The following is a 15326-nucleotide window of genomic DNA, read 5'->3' on the forward strand; positions in this document are numbered from 1 at the left end:
ATCTGTGCAAATATATATAAATGTATGTATGCAACCGAAAGCTTTCAAGAGTATTGCTGTAAATGTGTGTTGTGCGAAAATGTATGCTTGTATAGACTATAAGTCAGTATGTTTGGGGATATATTTGCGATGGGCGATTATATATTTAGTTGTACTTATGTATATTGTGTGTATCATTTAATGCAGACTATATAATATAACGTGGTGCTGTATATGAATTTTGACCTTTTGCTTGTTAAACTGTACACAATGGAAGCATAATATTTCCTAAAAGCGCTAATATCCTTTTTAAAAGGTCACTGGCATCCATTGTGATTTAGGTGCAACACACTATTGAACGATTTTAAGTGAAATTTGTAACTTGTATTTTGAAATAAAATAATAAAAACGTTAACTTCGGCTGCAAAGACATTATAATATCCTTCACAATTCAAACAATTTTCAAACAAGAACTTTATTTTGAACGATCAGTTTGTACGCTATAATATGCCGATTTGAACAATTTGTTCGAAGATTACATAGTATGTATATCGTCGCCTTGGAAAATAATCCAAGCCAAATTTCGTGGAGATACAAAGACGGTTTTTCTCATAAGGGCATGGTTATCATCGTTAAGTATGTATGTACATACATATATGCAAAAATTTTCAGTTATATGCAAAAGTAGTCCGATATCGGCAGTTCCGCTGAATGAGCAGCTTCATAGTGTCAAAATTTCAAATCGATATCCCAAAAACTGAGAAGTTCGCGTATATACAGACAAACAGATGGATTTGGCTAAATCGATTCAGCACGTCACATTTATCATTTATATAGTATATGTAAATGTACATATGTATGTACGTATGTATATTTATAGGGTCTCCGAAGTTTCATTCTGGGTTTCACAAACTTCTCTGCACAGGGTGTAAAATTTGGGGCAGTCTATATTTTTTTTTGCATGACAAATTATCTTAAAAATAATTGCAAAAAAAAATATTTTTGAACCGTTCTAGGTGTATGATAATTTCTACCACATAATTTTATCATATTTTCTTCGGTCCTACAAAACTCGGAAAAATTTACCCTGATTGATGAAATTAAATAAAGATATCAGAAGCAATTGAATTTAACCTTAAAAATACAAATTGGTAAAAAGCTTTGAAAATAAGTAAAATTAATCAGTATTGTTTTTGTAAATGTGTATTATCGATGACAGCGGATATAAACGTATTAATTTGATCAGTATTTCTCCATATTGGTGTATTTATTAATTGACCGCCTCTGACCTTAACTCGATTTTTGTCAAATGTGTTGGCTATTCTTGCTTGTTGTTGTTTTGTTTATTGTTCGCACAGCTGTTTGTATGTGATGTCATGTGAATTTACGTAAATTACATTTGGCACGCACATAGAAGCTTAGCTTTGCCCTTGGCAAAAGCAGTTTGCATGCAAAAGTCAATTCACTCTTCCCTAGTCAGGCGGGTGTGGGGCGGACGTTGTTAAGTGCTTCGAAATACAGCTGTTGAATTGCTGCAACAGCTGTTTGATTGTGCGGGCTGCAATTCACTTCGCCACATTTCAGGTTAACAGGAGTCAGCATTAAAATTTCCATAGCGCCGTTTATTTAAATTATTACACAAGACTGGTTAAGCTAAAGTATTGTTTTAACTTGTATCATGTGCACACAACATTTGGCGTGTTGCACAGAATATTATAATTTTATTTTTAGTTAAGTTTTCACCATTTTTCCCGTAGTTGCTTTTCCTTTTGCCGTTTTCATTGATGGACCCAAGGAAGTCACGTTAAGTGAAGGTTTCAATCCTGCTTATATTTTTATGTGGAATATCTGTGTAGTTTTATTAAGTTTTTATTTATTTATGTGATTCAGATAGACTTTTCTGAAGCAAAGTAAATAATTTAAATAGATTTAAGGAAAGGGTATTCGCAGAAGTCTCAAGAAGTTGTAAAGTGTATAGATTGAATGGTTTTATATAAAGGATTTTTCAAGGTCACTCGATCTGAACTAATATTAAAAAAGTGCAAGTACAGTTGCGTGAAAAAATATTTGTTGTCATACAGCATAATGAAATACAATATATAATTGTACAAAATAATACTGATTGTGTATAAACATTTTTACAATAAAAAACAAATATGCTCCGAACTAATTTGGCGTCACCTTGCTTGTTTCTAGTTTACGTATTGAAATATTGTGATGCAAATATGACGAACATGTGCCATTTGCGATACAAGCGCTTTGAGTGTTTCAAGTGTTCGGTTATTTTTGGAGAATTGAACAAATTTGTTGAAAATAGAAATATTAACGCCATTGTTATGACATAGAACTTACATGCATACATACATACATACATGTATGAATCTATGAATGTACTTCTTTATGAATACATTTATTATTATTGTATTTCTGCGAATATATGACTTTATACGTAGTACGAGTAAATACGTGTTGCTATTCGCTTTTGATAAACAAATTCATTTGTAGTGTTTGCGGGTCGCACTTATGCGCCGCCCGTCTCCACCACGTTCACACTTCACGTTTTGAAGTAAAATGATTGTGTTGCGTCACGCCACGTTGCGCTCACTGATTGTAGTGCGTTTTACGTTGTTTTTTTTTTCATTCGACTGTGATTGCGTTGTAATTATTGTGGATTTGATGCGACATTGAAATTCTGTGTTGTGTCGCAGTTATCAGGGCACAAACCGCAATTGCCTCATATGCCAGCGATTGGACGAACAAATGTACACACATGCAATTATAACTTTTGGTGGTGGCACATGTACTTACTTATGTGAACGCACCATTGTGGATTTTCTAGCTTTAATTTTTTATCGAAATTCGAAATGTTTTAATTTTTTAAAATAAAATATTCCCACCCTCTCTCTCCAAATACTAACTGCGTGCGTAAAAATTTTCAGAAAATGGGGCGGCATCAGGAAAATCGCCTAAGATTGTCGTCAAGAACGAAAGTAGCCGAAACCGAGCATAAAGTCGATTCGAAACTGGCGAAGACAAATGCGAATGGCCAAATTGAGTGCATTATTTGCAAAGTCACTGTAAAATCGGCCACATTATGGAAGGTACATGTAAACTCCAAGTTGCACAAGGAACGCATAACGATTGCAAAGCAAATAAAATCAACTTTTAAAGGCGGCATACCGGAAGCGACTACGAAGTTGTCCACGGTCACAACACAAACGCCAAAACCATCCACAAAAGTAATAGAAACGCCGAAAGGGGTCATTGCAGTCCAACAAAGTCTCAAAAGCACACAACAAATTGTACCAAAAGCGGCGCCTACACCTGTCACCACTGAAAAATCCGCATCCGCCAATAACGTAGACACTTTGTTGCCAGAGAAGTTCTTTGACGATCCCGTGAAGGATGCGAAAATTCGTAATGCAGAATATAAGGACCCACAAGCAGATGAATGGGAACGTTTCCAGCGTGAAATTCGTGAAGCATCCTCTGTGTCTGTTGCCATTATTGCTGGTGAGCAAATGGAATCGGCCTTTGATCGTGACTTGGATGAGATCAACGATCAAATGAAGCATTGGTCCAGGTATATGAATTTGGAGGCGCGCAAGGGTGTGCTTAGCGTAAATAAAGACCACAAATCCGAAACTCACAGTTCTGACGAGAATGAAAGTGATGATGAGACAGCAGCAACTTCTGAATTTTCGGACTGGCGTTCGAAGTCATTTCTTTAAAACCACTTTGTGAGCGATTATCTGATCTGATCTTATATTTACTAACATAAATATGTATGTAAAACAAATATGTTATGTTCGTTAAGATCTTCAAGGATGGAATAAAATAATTTTTAAGATACAATATGAAACAAAGATTTTTAAAGTATTGTTTTTAAGGTACAAAATTTAGTTTGATCGTGATATAGGGGTCAAAACGTACTTCTTGAACGGAGTTTCGTAAGTACTACAATTTATTAAAAATTTTGGAAAATCATTTGACAACTGTTTACAATAACAATATATTCAAACTCGGAATTGGAAGAGAGAACTGAAGTTGTGATCGTGGTTCAACTAATTCGGCCATTTCATACTGAACTCAAACATCTTGGGAACGATCTTTCGGCTTCTAATCGGATTTACGTCAACAGAAGGAACATTTCTCTGAATTATTTTAGAAATCTATATGTTTTACAATAACAACAGCTTATACCAAGATGTAGATTTATGAAAAACGAATGTCATGAGGGCCTGCTTGAATTTGGGTCGAATTAGAGAGAGAGGCTCTGATTTACTGCCTAGTTATATCGTATTACGAGGAACTTGTAAGGAAAGATCATTGTTAAGTTCCGGTTAGTTATCCAAGACTCGTTCTTTCAGTAACGAACCATTTTTTAACCAGAAGTTGACAGACAGATGGCTGCTAACAAGACATTCAGAAAACGGCCCTAACAATGTAATGCACAGCATTTGAAATACTTGAAATTTCGATGTTATTTACAAGCACCCTAAATGTAGGCAACAATTGCATATCAGCAATGAAATGTATTGCATATATTAAGGCGCGTTATCAAAAATTACATCTTAGATGAATTAAAAAAGTAATTATTGATATAAAATTTTATCCTTTATTGGTACGCGTCTCTTAATTGGTCTCTTTGACCCTTAAGTAACGACCTCTTTTATTGTTTGTATGCGTTTTTGCTTTCATCTCCTTGTTGCATTGTCTTTCTATATACTTATGTAGACGTTGTTGTTTTTGTTTGAATTTCTGTTGCTCTCACTTTCCACCACAAGCAATTTTGTTTTTGCTTTGCTGCATTGGAGTAAATTTCGTTGACTTTTCTTGAAGGCCAGTGACCCACCCAGCCAACAAGAAAAGTCAATTTACAAGAACAAAAACAAATATTGGCAATATTGCACATCTGCACAGACAAATCTAACCATGCATACATATGTACATATGTATATGTATGTATGTATGTACATATGTATATGAATACATACATACATGTATGTGCTTATCGCCAACAAAGAACGAGTCGAACGCATTTATTGCACAGCACGAATTTGTTGCTGGCACATAACAATGTTTTGTTGTTGCTACTATTTTCTGAGCAACAACAAGCTAGAAACGTAGAATTTGATTCTTCTCACTTAAGCTTCTGCGCTCTATGAAAAAAGCCTCCCTTGGGAGGTTTTATGTTGCCTTGGGTCAACATCTTTTTCCCCCCACTGCACTTTTTCTTCCTTTGTTTTTATCTCCTCTTCGTTTGGCATGTTGCTCCACTCTGATTGCGTTGCTGCTAGCGATATTCGCAATTCATTCTACCTTCATACATATTCATATGTACATATGTATGTATGTATATATACACACACACATGCGCGTAGTATGTCTCCAATATCGGCATGTGTCTCAATTTACGGTACTGCAGCAAAGTGTTTAACAATTTTCTTTGTGCTCTTTCTTTATTTTAGAATGCTGGTGTGGAAAACTGCGTGCTAGCATATAGCCGCGTATATACTTGCATAGATACATATACTATACACATGTGGATCATGTACTTTCTTTATATAAATTTAGGTACATATGCAGTTATATGTACATACATGCATACATACATATGTATGTATATCTTAAGGTACGAAAGTGCATTGCGGAGCGAATTGTGTACCGTTTCTTTGCTCTCTTCTGGGTTCTCATGCATAATGCAGCAGCAGCGGCAGTAGCGTTGGCAGCATCAGGCAGTCGCCACATGGGCGGGCGCGTGTCTGGCTGAGTTGCCTTTTTGGGCTTGCACACGCATTGCTCGGGCGGGCGTTAAAAGCTCGTGCGCACACCTACATATGCACACTTGGCCGTGTAGAAATCTGTATGTAAGTGTGTGTGCGTTATGTTGAGATGGCGCATCGCCTTTTAAGCCACAAGTTCAGTGGCGTCTGTCTTGTTACATCGAGCTGCTTATTTCATTTATTATCATCCATTATTTCTCTTTTGTCGTTGGTTAATATTGTTTTTGTGGTTACTGATGATGGGTATGATTATCATGCAGGCGATTATAATTTACAGTGGCCGAGAAAAAAAGTCGGACTTAAATTTTGTATTTATTCATTCATTCAAGAGAAGATATAATATTCATTCCTTTTATGAAAGCTTATTTCTTTACTAATTGAAAAAATAAACGAAAAACAAAAAAAAGAACGAAACTTAAAAAACGCGGGAAAGTCAATTTACGCAAGCTTTTCTTGAAGCGAATTTTACACCTGTAAAATCATTCGACATAACCACGAAGAAGTAGTTACTACTTGGGATTGCCTGAAACACAAGAACTGCGCTCTTCCTACAAACTAATTAAGGCAGCTTCATCAACTGCACAGATTAGGATATTGTTCCACGGATCGGTATCAAATAGCAGAGATACCACACCACATATTCCTTAAATTTCCTATGCAATCGCAAGAATGAGGAGTCAGGTTGTGGGACAATTAAATCCGGTGAGAGGACACATTACAACCATTAACCCAAGAGCTTTACCAAGCCTCTATAATTTAACTGGGTTAAACGAAGTATTACAACAGCAGGAGAGGACAAAATATACCACGGGGCTCTAGTTCTAAAATCATATGTCAATAACGTATGGTCTACTATATAATAGAGATAATTACTGTACTCCACATACGACCGCGATTATCGCCATAGTACAGAGCCACAATAAAATGCTCAAGTCGCTAGCCGGCAGCACATGGGGAAAGGACAAAGAAACGTTGTTGGCAATTTATAAGGTACTCGGCTGGCCGGTCTTTAACTACGCCACACCAATATGGTGGCAATGGAGGAAGCTCCAGACCTGTCAGAATACTGCACTCCGGACTACTACAGGATGCTCCCAGTTAAAGAGCATAACGAATTCCTCCGCAGGCAGTTCCTGCTGGGGTGCTTTTGCAGAAATCAGCCTTGCAGTCAACTACTTGAAGCGGAACTGCCTCCTAGGAGCATCATTGAGGTCATTCCTCAATTACGTCGACGACGTCAGACAATACGCGGATCAGACTTCGAACAAGCACTGACCGCCATTCACAGTGGAGCCATCAACACCTTCACCGACTCCCTTTCGGTGAGTGGCGTACTCGGAGTTAAACCGCCATCCATTACTGACAAAGAGCTCGAGTTGTCGCGAGAAACGAGAGTGACCCTTGTGCTGCTTCATTCTGGATACTGTAGCAGGTTAAACTTCTACTTAGTCTCCACAAGAAACTGGTCACCTCTTTGTATGCCCCACCAACCCCACTCATCTAACATCGTTCTCCCTTTGGTCCAACCCCGTCGAAACAGCAAGTTTCTTGGGCCTTCCGTTGGATGACGTCGACAACAACATAGCTAATTCTTACCATCCTAACGGGCTAAGTCCCGCTAAAACAATAGATAATTACTGTACGGCGGTTATAGCTTACAGTGAGTCATGAGTATCGATGTCAGTCAAGGTAATATGTTCGAAAGTCGAAAAGAGTCGCAAAAAAGCAAGGAACAAAAAGGAAGGAACATCTGTTTTATCCGCTACCCAAACCAGAGCAGAAGCACGCCCCAATATCTTACAAAGTTAATCTATGTAATAACTTACATGAGGTTCTATCGACCTTCCGATCATTTTTGAATTGAAACTTTTAAGAATTGATAGTGACAGTTTGCCAAGTTATTTATTATTTTCCTTTCGGCTAAAAACGTTTCATAGTTCTTTATGTATATTTGTAGCATTTGTTGCTTCTGCACCTTACCTCTTGGCGACTTCTTGTACCTTGTGACATTTGATTAATTGCATTTACTTGGTTGCTTGTGTGCATTTACCGGCATACAAACGTACGTAAGACGCATAAAGAGGACAACAAATGACAGACGACACAGCGGAAGACATCGCAAAAAGACGCACTAAGAATATGTGAATGTGTGTGTGTGTGGCAATACGAATATGCGACGTACCGTATACTCATAGTTCGCTACCCATTCTTTTCACTGCTGCTCCGGTGCATGAAAACAACAACATCCGAGGTGTATTCTTCGGTAGAATTGCAAATACGAGTATGTGTGTCCCGGCTATTCTTCAGTATAATTTAAGACTGCCTCCGTTTGACTTTTGCATTGTGTGGCGTTTATACTGTGCCTGTTATCGCCTCATCGTCATCATCTTTACTTCAATTACCTATACATATGTATGTATATAGTACAGATATATATACATATGTATGTATGTATATATTTACATTCATATGTATGTATGTATGTTTATGAAGTGTCTTCTCCATTCTCGTGTTGCTTCGCCTTGTAGAATTGCAGAGGAAATGCAAATTTATCGCTTCTGTTACATTTAAGTGGCTTCAATTTCTTATTTCACTCCACGTCTTCAATGTGTGACGTGACGGAAATGGCGGTACACATCTCTACATACTTATGTACTTTCAATTATAAATATTTATCAACAACTAATGCGCATACCGTCACTTGCAAATCAATTATTCGAATAGTTTGAGCTCTTATCGATGTGGTCTTCCACAAGATCAGCTGTTTGCAATCGATCCAGTTTTTATTGGTCATAAATTAAATGAGGCATCCGAAATGATTTGCAATTCAAAAGAGCACTGTGGCCTTATGTGGAGCAGGCAAGTGATCAGGAAGACTCTTATGCATATCGCATGATCTGGTCATGTTAAATGTAAAACGTTATTCACTTTAAAAACAGCAAAATTATCATATAATTTGATTTCGGATTTTTATACCATGCACAGGGTATATTAAGTTTGCCACGATGGCTGTAACACCCAGATGAAAACTTAGAAGAACTATAAATGTTCAAAGTGGCGAGCTGAGTCTATTTAGCCTTCGGTTTTTGAGATATCGATCTGAAATTTGGCACACGTACTTTTTTCTCCAACAAGCCACTCATTTCTCAGAAATGCCGTCATCGGACCACTTTTGCATACAGGGTTTGTCCGGAAGGTAATAGGACTGAGTTGATTTAAAAAAATCATTGAACCAATCTTTATAATTCTTTAAAAACCTTCAAAATAGGCTCCTCTTGCATCTATGCAGCGCTGCCAGCGCGATTTCCAAGCATTGAAGGCGTCACGGAAGGCATTCTCCGGAATTGCCTTGAGAGCCGACGTGCATGCTGCTTGGATCCCTTCTGTCGTCTCAAAATTCTTGTCTTTCATCGGCCTTTTCAGGCAAAGAAATAAAAGTCCCGGGCGGGCCGCATTTGGGCTGTAGGATGGCTGCGGAAGCGTTGGGATGCCGACATTGGTTAGGTAGCTGTTCACAAAAATGGCGTTGTGAGCCGGAGCGTTGTCGTGGTGCAACTTCCAATCGGCTGCGATGGCTTATCGGAACCGATTGACCCTTCGTTTTAATCTCTTGAGGACTTCCACGTAAAACTGGGTGTTGACGGTTTGTTCAGGAGGAACAAATTCATGGTGGACGAGCATCGTTTTGCTCAGGCTTCCGGTCTTCATCAGCGACCTCGTTCCGAGAAGGAATCTACGAGGGTCGTCTGAAAATTTTGAAGTCGATCGGTCCATCTTTTGTTCACCGACTCTAAAAACTTCGAGAAAAGCGCGCTCGGAGTCGATTACACTAAATAAAAGAATAAAGGGCATGAGCCCTCAAGACAAGCTGTCGAAATCCACTGTCCCAGTTTTGCCATTATGAAAGTGCCTGCAACATAAGAACAAGTTATCGAACAAAACGGTCCAAATTTGACTTAAGTCGGATCATTCTAATTCAATGCTAAATTAATGTACAATTTTATGTAAAACAATGAATTTTTCGCATATTTTGTTCTGCGAGGAAGTCATCTTAATTTCCGCGATCAGTTCTTTGTTTCAAATTTGCGTTCCAGTGCGCCGAGCTTTGAACCTTGACCTCGACATTGCCCTCCAACGCCTGCAGTCGATTTCAATGTCCGATATGTGTGTGTATATAGTAGTGTGGGTTGTTGTATACTACTTTACTATATTGTTCTACAATCTGTCAATATACATATGAACATATGTACATATGTATGTACGTTTATATGTTCGTATGTATGCAGGTGTATATAACGGCGTAATGGCGCTGTTTGGATTATTTGCGGTAATTGTATACACTTTGTGACGCTTCTGTAAACAAAGCAAACGTTAAAACACACTTATTGCCCTTTTCGTAAGCACTTACACCAAACATATGTACATACATACAAGCACAATTCGTGTACAATTAGTCAGCAAATTGCATTACGTTAATTCAGTTTTTTGCATTTGATGTTGTGGTTGTTTTTGTTGCATTAACAAAGAGTGCGACAATAACAGTTCATTACACCATCCATTATGTACACATACATACATGTACATATGTATATATGTATATAAGTGACCGACCAACAGTAAGTGCAACAATGCAATAATAGCAACAATAACCATGCGGCAATTATGATTAGCAGCCACAAGCGTCATCACATGCAAGCAGACACATCCAAACATACATATGTATGTATGTGTAAATGTGTATGTATGTGCACACACCTCACCTTCATAGTGCAATGTGGAAAATGCATTCAGGCAGCAACGCCGTAGTCCGTCTGTCCGCTTGCTCGACTGGGCAGCAGCAGCAGACAGACGACTTTTCCTGCCGCTGGCTGGCTGGTCGACCGAGTGTCTGCTTGCTGTTCGCTCCTGTTCCGATATCGTTGTTCGTACGTTGCTCGCTGTTGTTGTTAAGGCGTCAAGCGTGAAACAACTGGAAAAGGTACCCTAACACTAACACCGACTCACGCTCAGCTTCACCCCCGTTAGCTGCAACACTTGCAACTTGTGCATTTTTTCGCTTCACACGCTTCTCTTTTTTAATTTGGCTCAGGTGTGTGCACTATATACCAAATAGTATTTGTATGTATGTAAGATATATTGTATATATATTTGTATGTATGATTAATTTTGTATGTAACTACTTAGAAGCAATTTTCGATATTGCATTGTATTTTACTTCTCCGCTTTGACGCTTTCTTGGCACCGTTTTATATAAAAATTCTCTGGTGGGAAATGCAGTTTATTTTTATTGGCTTTATGAAGTACCTATTTACATACACATTTGCTCATTTACAATCTAATTACAAGCATTAAATATTTATTACTTGGCAATGTTCCAGGCCTAAGATAAACTTCAGAAAGTCTTGGTAGCATTTTCGACTATATCGTTTTAGATGTTGCGCTGTAAGGCTTAAACATTCCAGCCTTAAAGTGAAAGAGAGACACGATTCTCATCTCGAAACCTCTGGTAGCCGTCGGCATACATATGTATATCTAAGTAACGGATAATTCCAGACCACGCCAGTATTTTTAGTCAATCCGGCAGTCTTGCTTTATAGTTAGTTGGGGTGTTTGTCATCTAAGGTAGAATTAAAAACTAAGTTCCAGGCGATTTGAGGTTAGGAGAGTCTAGACCCTAAAGATACCACTTTGAAAATTTATTCTGGCTCGACGTCTATATTACATCGGATTGAGCAGGAAAAATGTAATTTTTCTCTATTCTCCCAATTGAATAATGTTTTTTAGGAACTGAAAGTGAAACCACAAGTTTACTTTAAGATGCACACCTAGCTTGCCAACATAAAAAGACAAATTTTGAGAATAAAAAAAACGATTGTGTTGGGTATATAAAGCGTGATCCATTTCCAGTTTCCCTTCTTTTTTAAAGAGAAAAACAGAAACTTCGAATTTAATGGGAAATGTTTATTATCATTCGAAAGAATTCTTTGGCATTTATTTTTTGAAGATCTCAAATTCATCAGGTCGTTGAGTCCAATTTTCAAGTCATCGAGCATTTCGACTGGTAATTGGTGAATGACTCTCGTGATGTTTTGCTCCAAAGCCTAAATCAAAGGATGAATATCCGCATAGACTTCAGACTTTACAAATCCCCACAGGAAAAAGTCTAACAGTATTATATCCCACAATCTTGATGGCCAAACGACCGCCCCAAAACGTGAAATTATCAGCTGACCGAAGTGTTCTCTCAATAAATCCAATGATTGATGTGATGTGTGGGAAGTGGGCCGTCTTGTTGAAACTAAATGTTGCCGAGATCATCAGCTCTAATTTCAGGCATCAAATAGTCGGTTGGCGCGATATCGGTCGCCATTCACGGTTAAGCTCTCACGGGCGTCATTTTGAAGAAATATGGACCGATGATTCCACCGGTCCGCAAACCACACCAAACCATCGTTTTTTTCTGGATCAAACAGCAGCTCTTGAATCTCTTCAAGTTGCTCTTCGTCCCAAATGCGACAATTGAGCCAAAAATGTGTCTTATCGCTAAACAAAATTTGACTCCAAAACGTCGGATCCTTTTGGAACTTTTCTCGATCCTGAAGTAAAATGCACCTATTCGTTCCATACTTCAGTCTGAATTGCTGCGAGCGACGCCGAATCGACTCCCCACGGTCTACGTGTACACTCTCAGCTACGACTGCTATACTTGTATTTTCTTCACTGCGTGCTAGATGTGGTCTATTCGGTCGAATATTATCCAATAATTAATGCTGGGGCGGAAAAGATGAGTGATGGTGTTGCAGAAAACATTCTTGAAGTATTTACGAGGTATGGCGCCGAGTTGACAGTCCTTGGCCGGATAAAAATCCAGGGATCATTCCGGTTACTTAGACCCGACTGTCGTGGTAACGGACCTCACTTGCGTACTCAGTATTACACTTTTCATATTTCTACTCTTATGGAAAAGCACTTGCACACATGTCTTTAGTTGACAGCAATACATACAGCGTCAATTCGATCGAAGAATACACCTCTGTCCTTGTTACTTTGCATTTTGGCGATTATTCCCACACATTTGCAGATATCCAGTTTGCTGCACTGCAAAATTCTGAGTACCTTCTGTTCGCTGAAATGAATTTGGGGCCCTTTCATACTCAGTCGTATATCAACTAACCACTTCGTTGTCTAAGCACTCGTTGCAAGGCCAACCATAGCTCCCTAGTGGCACACGCACAAACGCACCTGGTTCTCCACAAACATCTGCATACATATGTACGTACATACAGACAAAAGTAACGCAAGTCTTCATGTGCGTATTCCAATTCTTCCTCTGTTTTATTTATATGTTTATGAGGGCTTTTGTTCATCGGTATCCTCATATGCAAACATTCCTATCATATTCTTAATCCGCAAGTTCCTTATACCACATAAGCGTGTGCATAGTAATACCCGTACATATATACATACATATATACAAATGTATGTATGTTTGTCCATAAAGTTTCTGCACCTACTATATGCACTTTGTCCATATTTCCTCGCTCTCGCTCTACACCTTCGGGCCCTGCAGCGCTGCATGTGTCATCTCCCAGTCACATTCATTCATCCAATTATCCCCACTCCGACATGTTAGTGCCATCAGTTCACCTTATGTTTGTTGTTTGCCATTTGTATTTGTAAGTTTTGTTATTTTGTTCGTTCTATTTTTTTTCTCCTTTATTTTCGCAATGCACTTTCGCTCTTCGCCTCTTCCGCCCCACCTCACTCATTTACTCTTGCCGTACACCGCCATAAGCTGGTTAAACTTTTCTCTACCTCCACCTCTTCCGGTCAATCATCATCTGTTCATGCTGCACCACCTTTTCGTAAACAACACGAAAGTGCAGCCATCGCAGCCCAGCTCGTCGGCTCTCCCCAACCGTCTCCTGCTGCGCTCCGATCAATAATGCGAGTAATGCGCCTGTATAACACGTTTCGTTGTTGTTGTTGTTGCTATTGCTGTTGCTTTTGCTTTTCTGTTTCTGTTTTTGTTTTGGATTTCTGTTTTTATTGCTTTTCTGTCTTTTGTTTTGTTTCCCATCATTCACCGCGCACGATCCAGCGTCGTCGTCGGTTCACCTCAACGCTGCTCAGGTACAGCATAACAAACAAGTACCCCCGCCGCCGCCTCCACCTCGGCTGCAGCGTCGTACTCATTCGAGGCACCGTTGTCAGCAGCGAAGCAGACGTGGTAAATGGCGTCTCTTCTGCACAGTGCCTCGTCGTTTACGCCATACATGCCCGTCGAGGCAGCGGCAAGCCCCACCACAACAGTCCAGCCACGAGCATAGTTCGCTTTAGCTCGCGGATTGTCGGTCGTTTTGTCGGTGCGGTTGCTACATGGTTGCCTGGTTGCCACTACCACGACATGCGCCTAGGTGCGTTGTCGTTGATTGCCGTGGTCTAAACCACAGTTGATGGCGGTCGGGTTTGACTGTTGGTGCTCGTTTGTTGCCGTTGGTTCCAGTGCGCTTGTTAGCTTAGCCAATGTTGCAGACAGCTGGAAAACCCACAAGTTGCCACAAAGCGTGGCGGTGTATCAATACGAGTATATAGTAGTCTATATACCTTCAGATGTTTTTATGATCTCTATAAATGTGTGAGCTAATAAATTTGTGATTTATAGATGTTAGGTAGTAAAACAACTGCTACATTTTATTTGAAATCCCATCAGCAAAATGATAGAAAACTCAGCCGACCGCAATTGCAATAATTATTAGTTCAAACTCTTCTGCTGGTTGAAAAATGGAAGATGTCACAATCTTAGTGCTTTGAGACGTTAAACGGTTTTCATAACAAACCTTTTCCAATCCGAAATGTGCTCTAAAGTTGATCGGCGGTAGACGAAGTAAATACACCCGTGGCTTGGAGTTCAGATGTGTTTCAAGGTCCATTTTCTTAGGAATGTACATATGTATATATAAGTCATAGCAGAAACTCGTAAGATATATCAATATTTTCGACAGGCAAACAGGCCTTTCCCACGGCAGTCGGAAATTTCAAATATTAAAAGTTGTCTACATTCAGGCAAAATGAGATTGAGGTAGGATATATTTAGAAAAGAACACATTTTCCTGTAATAAATGGAACCACCTTTAGCCATCTTAGCAATCTCAACAGTGTTCTAACACTATCTACAACACAATTTATTCTTTACTTACTAATAAGAAAAATACTCATGCTGACAAGATCAGTACTCAGAACCCAGTTTCGAATATTATTATCACCCCTTACGCCGTTTCTTTTTTTCCTCCTCATTCCAAATGCCATGAATATTTTAACCAAATGCTTGTTTTTTTTGTTCGCTTTGTGCTCGATTAGCATTTTAAATATACAAGTATGTCGGCTATTAATGATATTCGGGTTTTCAATTAAACGTCTATAAATAGATTTATTAAGATATACTGGAATCGCAATTGATTTAAATTCGATCGGATTTGGTCTGTTTGAAAGCATTTATTTTCATAAGTAAAGGGTGATCCATTTCGAGGTTGTCTACTTTTTTAAAGAAAAAACAGAAAC

At 38.8% G+C, this 15326-nt stretch overlaps 1 protein-coding gene across 1 annotated transcript; it reads left to right on the forward strand.

The window, feature by feature from the left end:
• Positions 1-2916: 2916 nt before the first annotated feature.
• On the forward strand, positions 2917-3845 carry LOC125775260 (zinc finger protein 830; the record flags this gene model as incomplete). Its single annotated transcript, XM_049462187.1, is given in 1 exon segment — positions 2917-3845. A coding segment is annotated over 1 exon segment (789 nt). The 3' UTR covers positions 3711-3845.
• Between the last annotated feature and the right edge of the window lie 11481 nt (positions 3846-15326).

Source organism: Bactrocera dorsalis, unplaced genomic scaffold (assembly GCF_023373825.1).
Source record: "Bactrocera dorsalis isolate Fly_Bdor unplaced genomic scaffold, ASM2337382v1 BdCtg330, whole genome shotgun sequence".
Classification (NCBI taxonomy): Eukaryota; Metazoa; Arthropoda; class Insecta; order Diptera; family Tephritidae; genus Bactrocera; species Bactrocera dorsalis.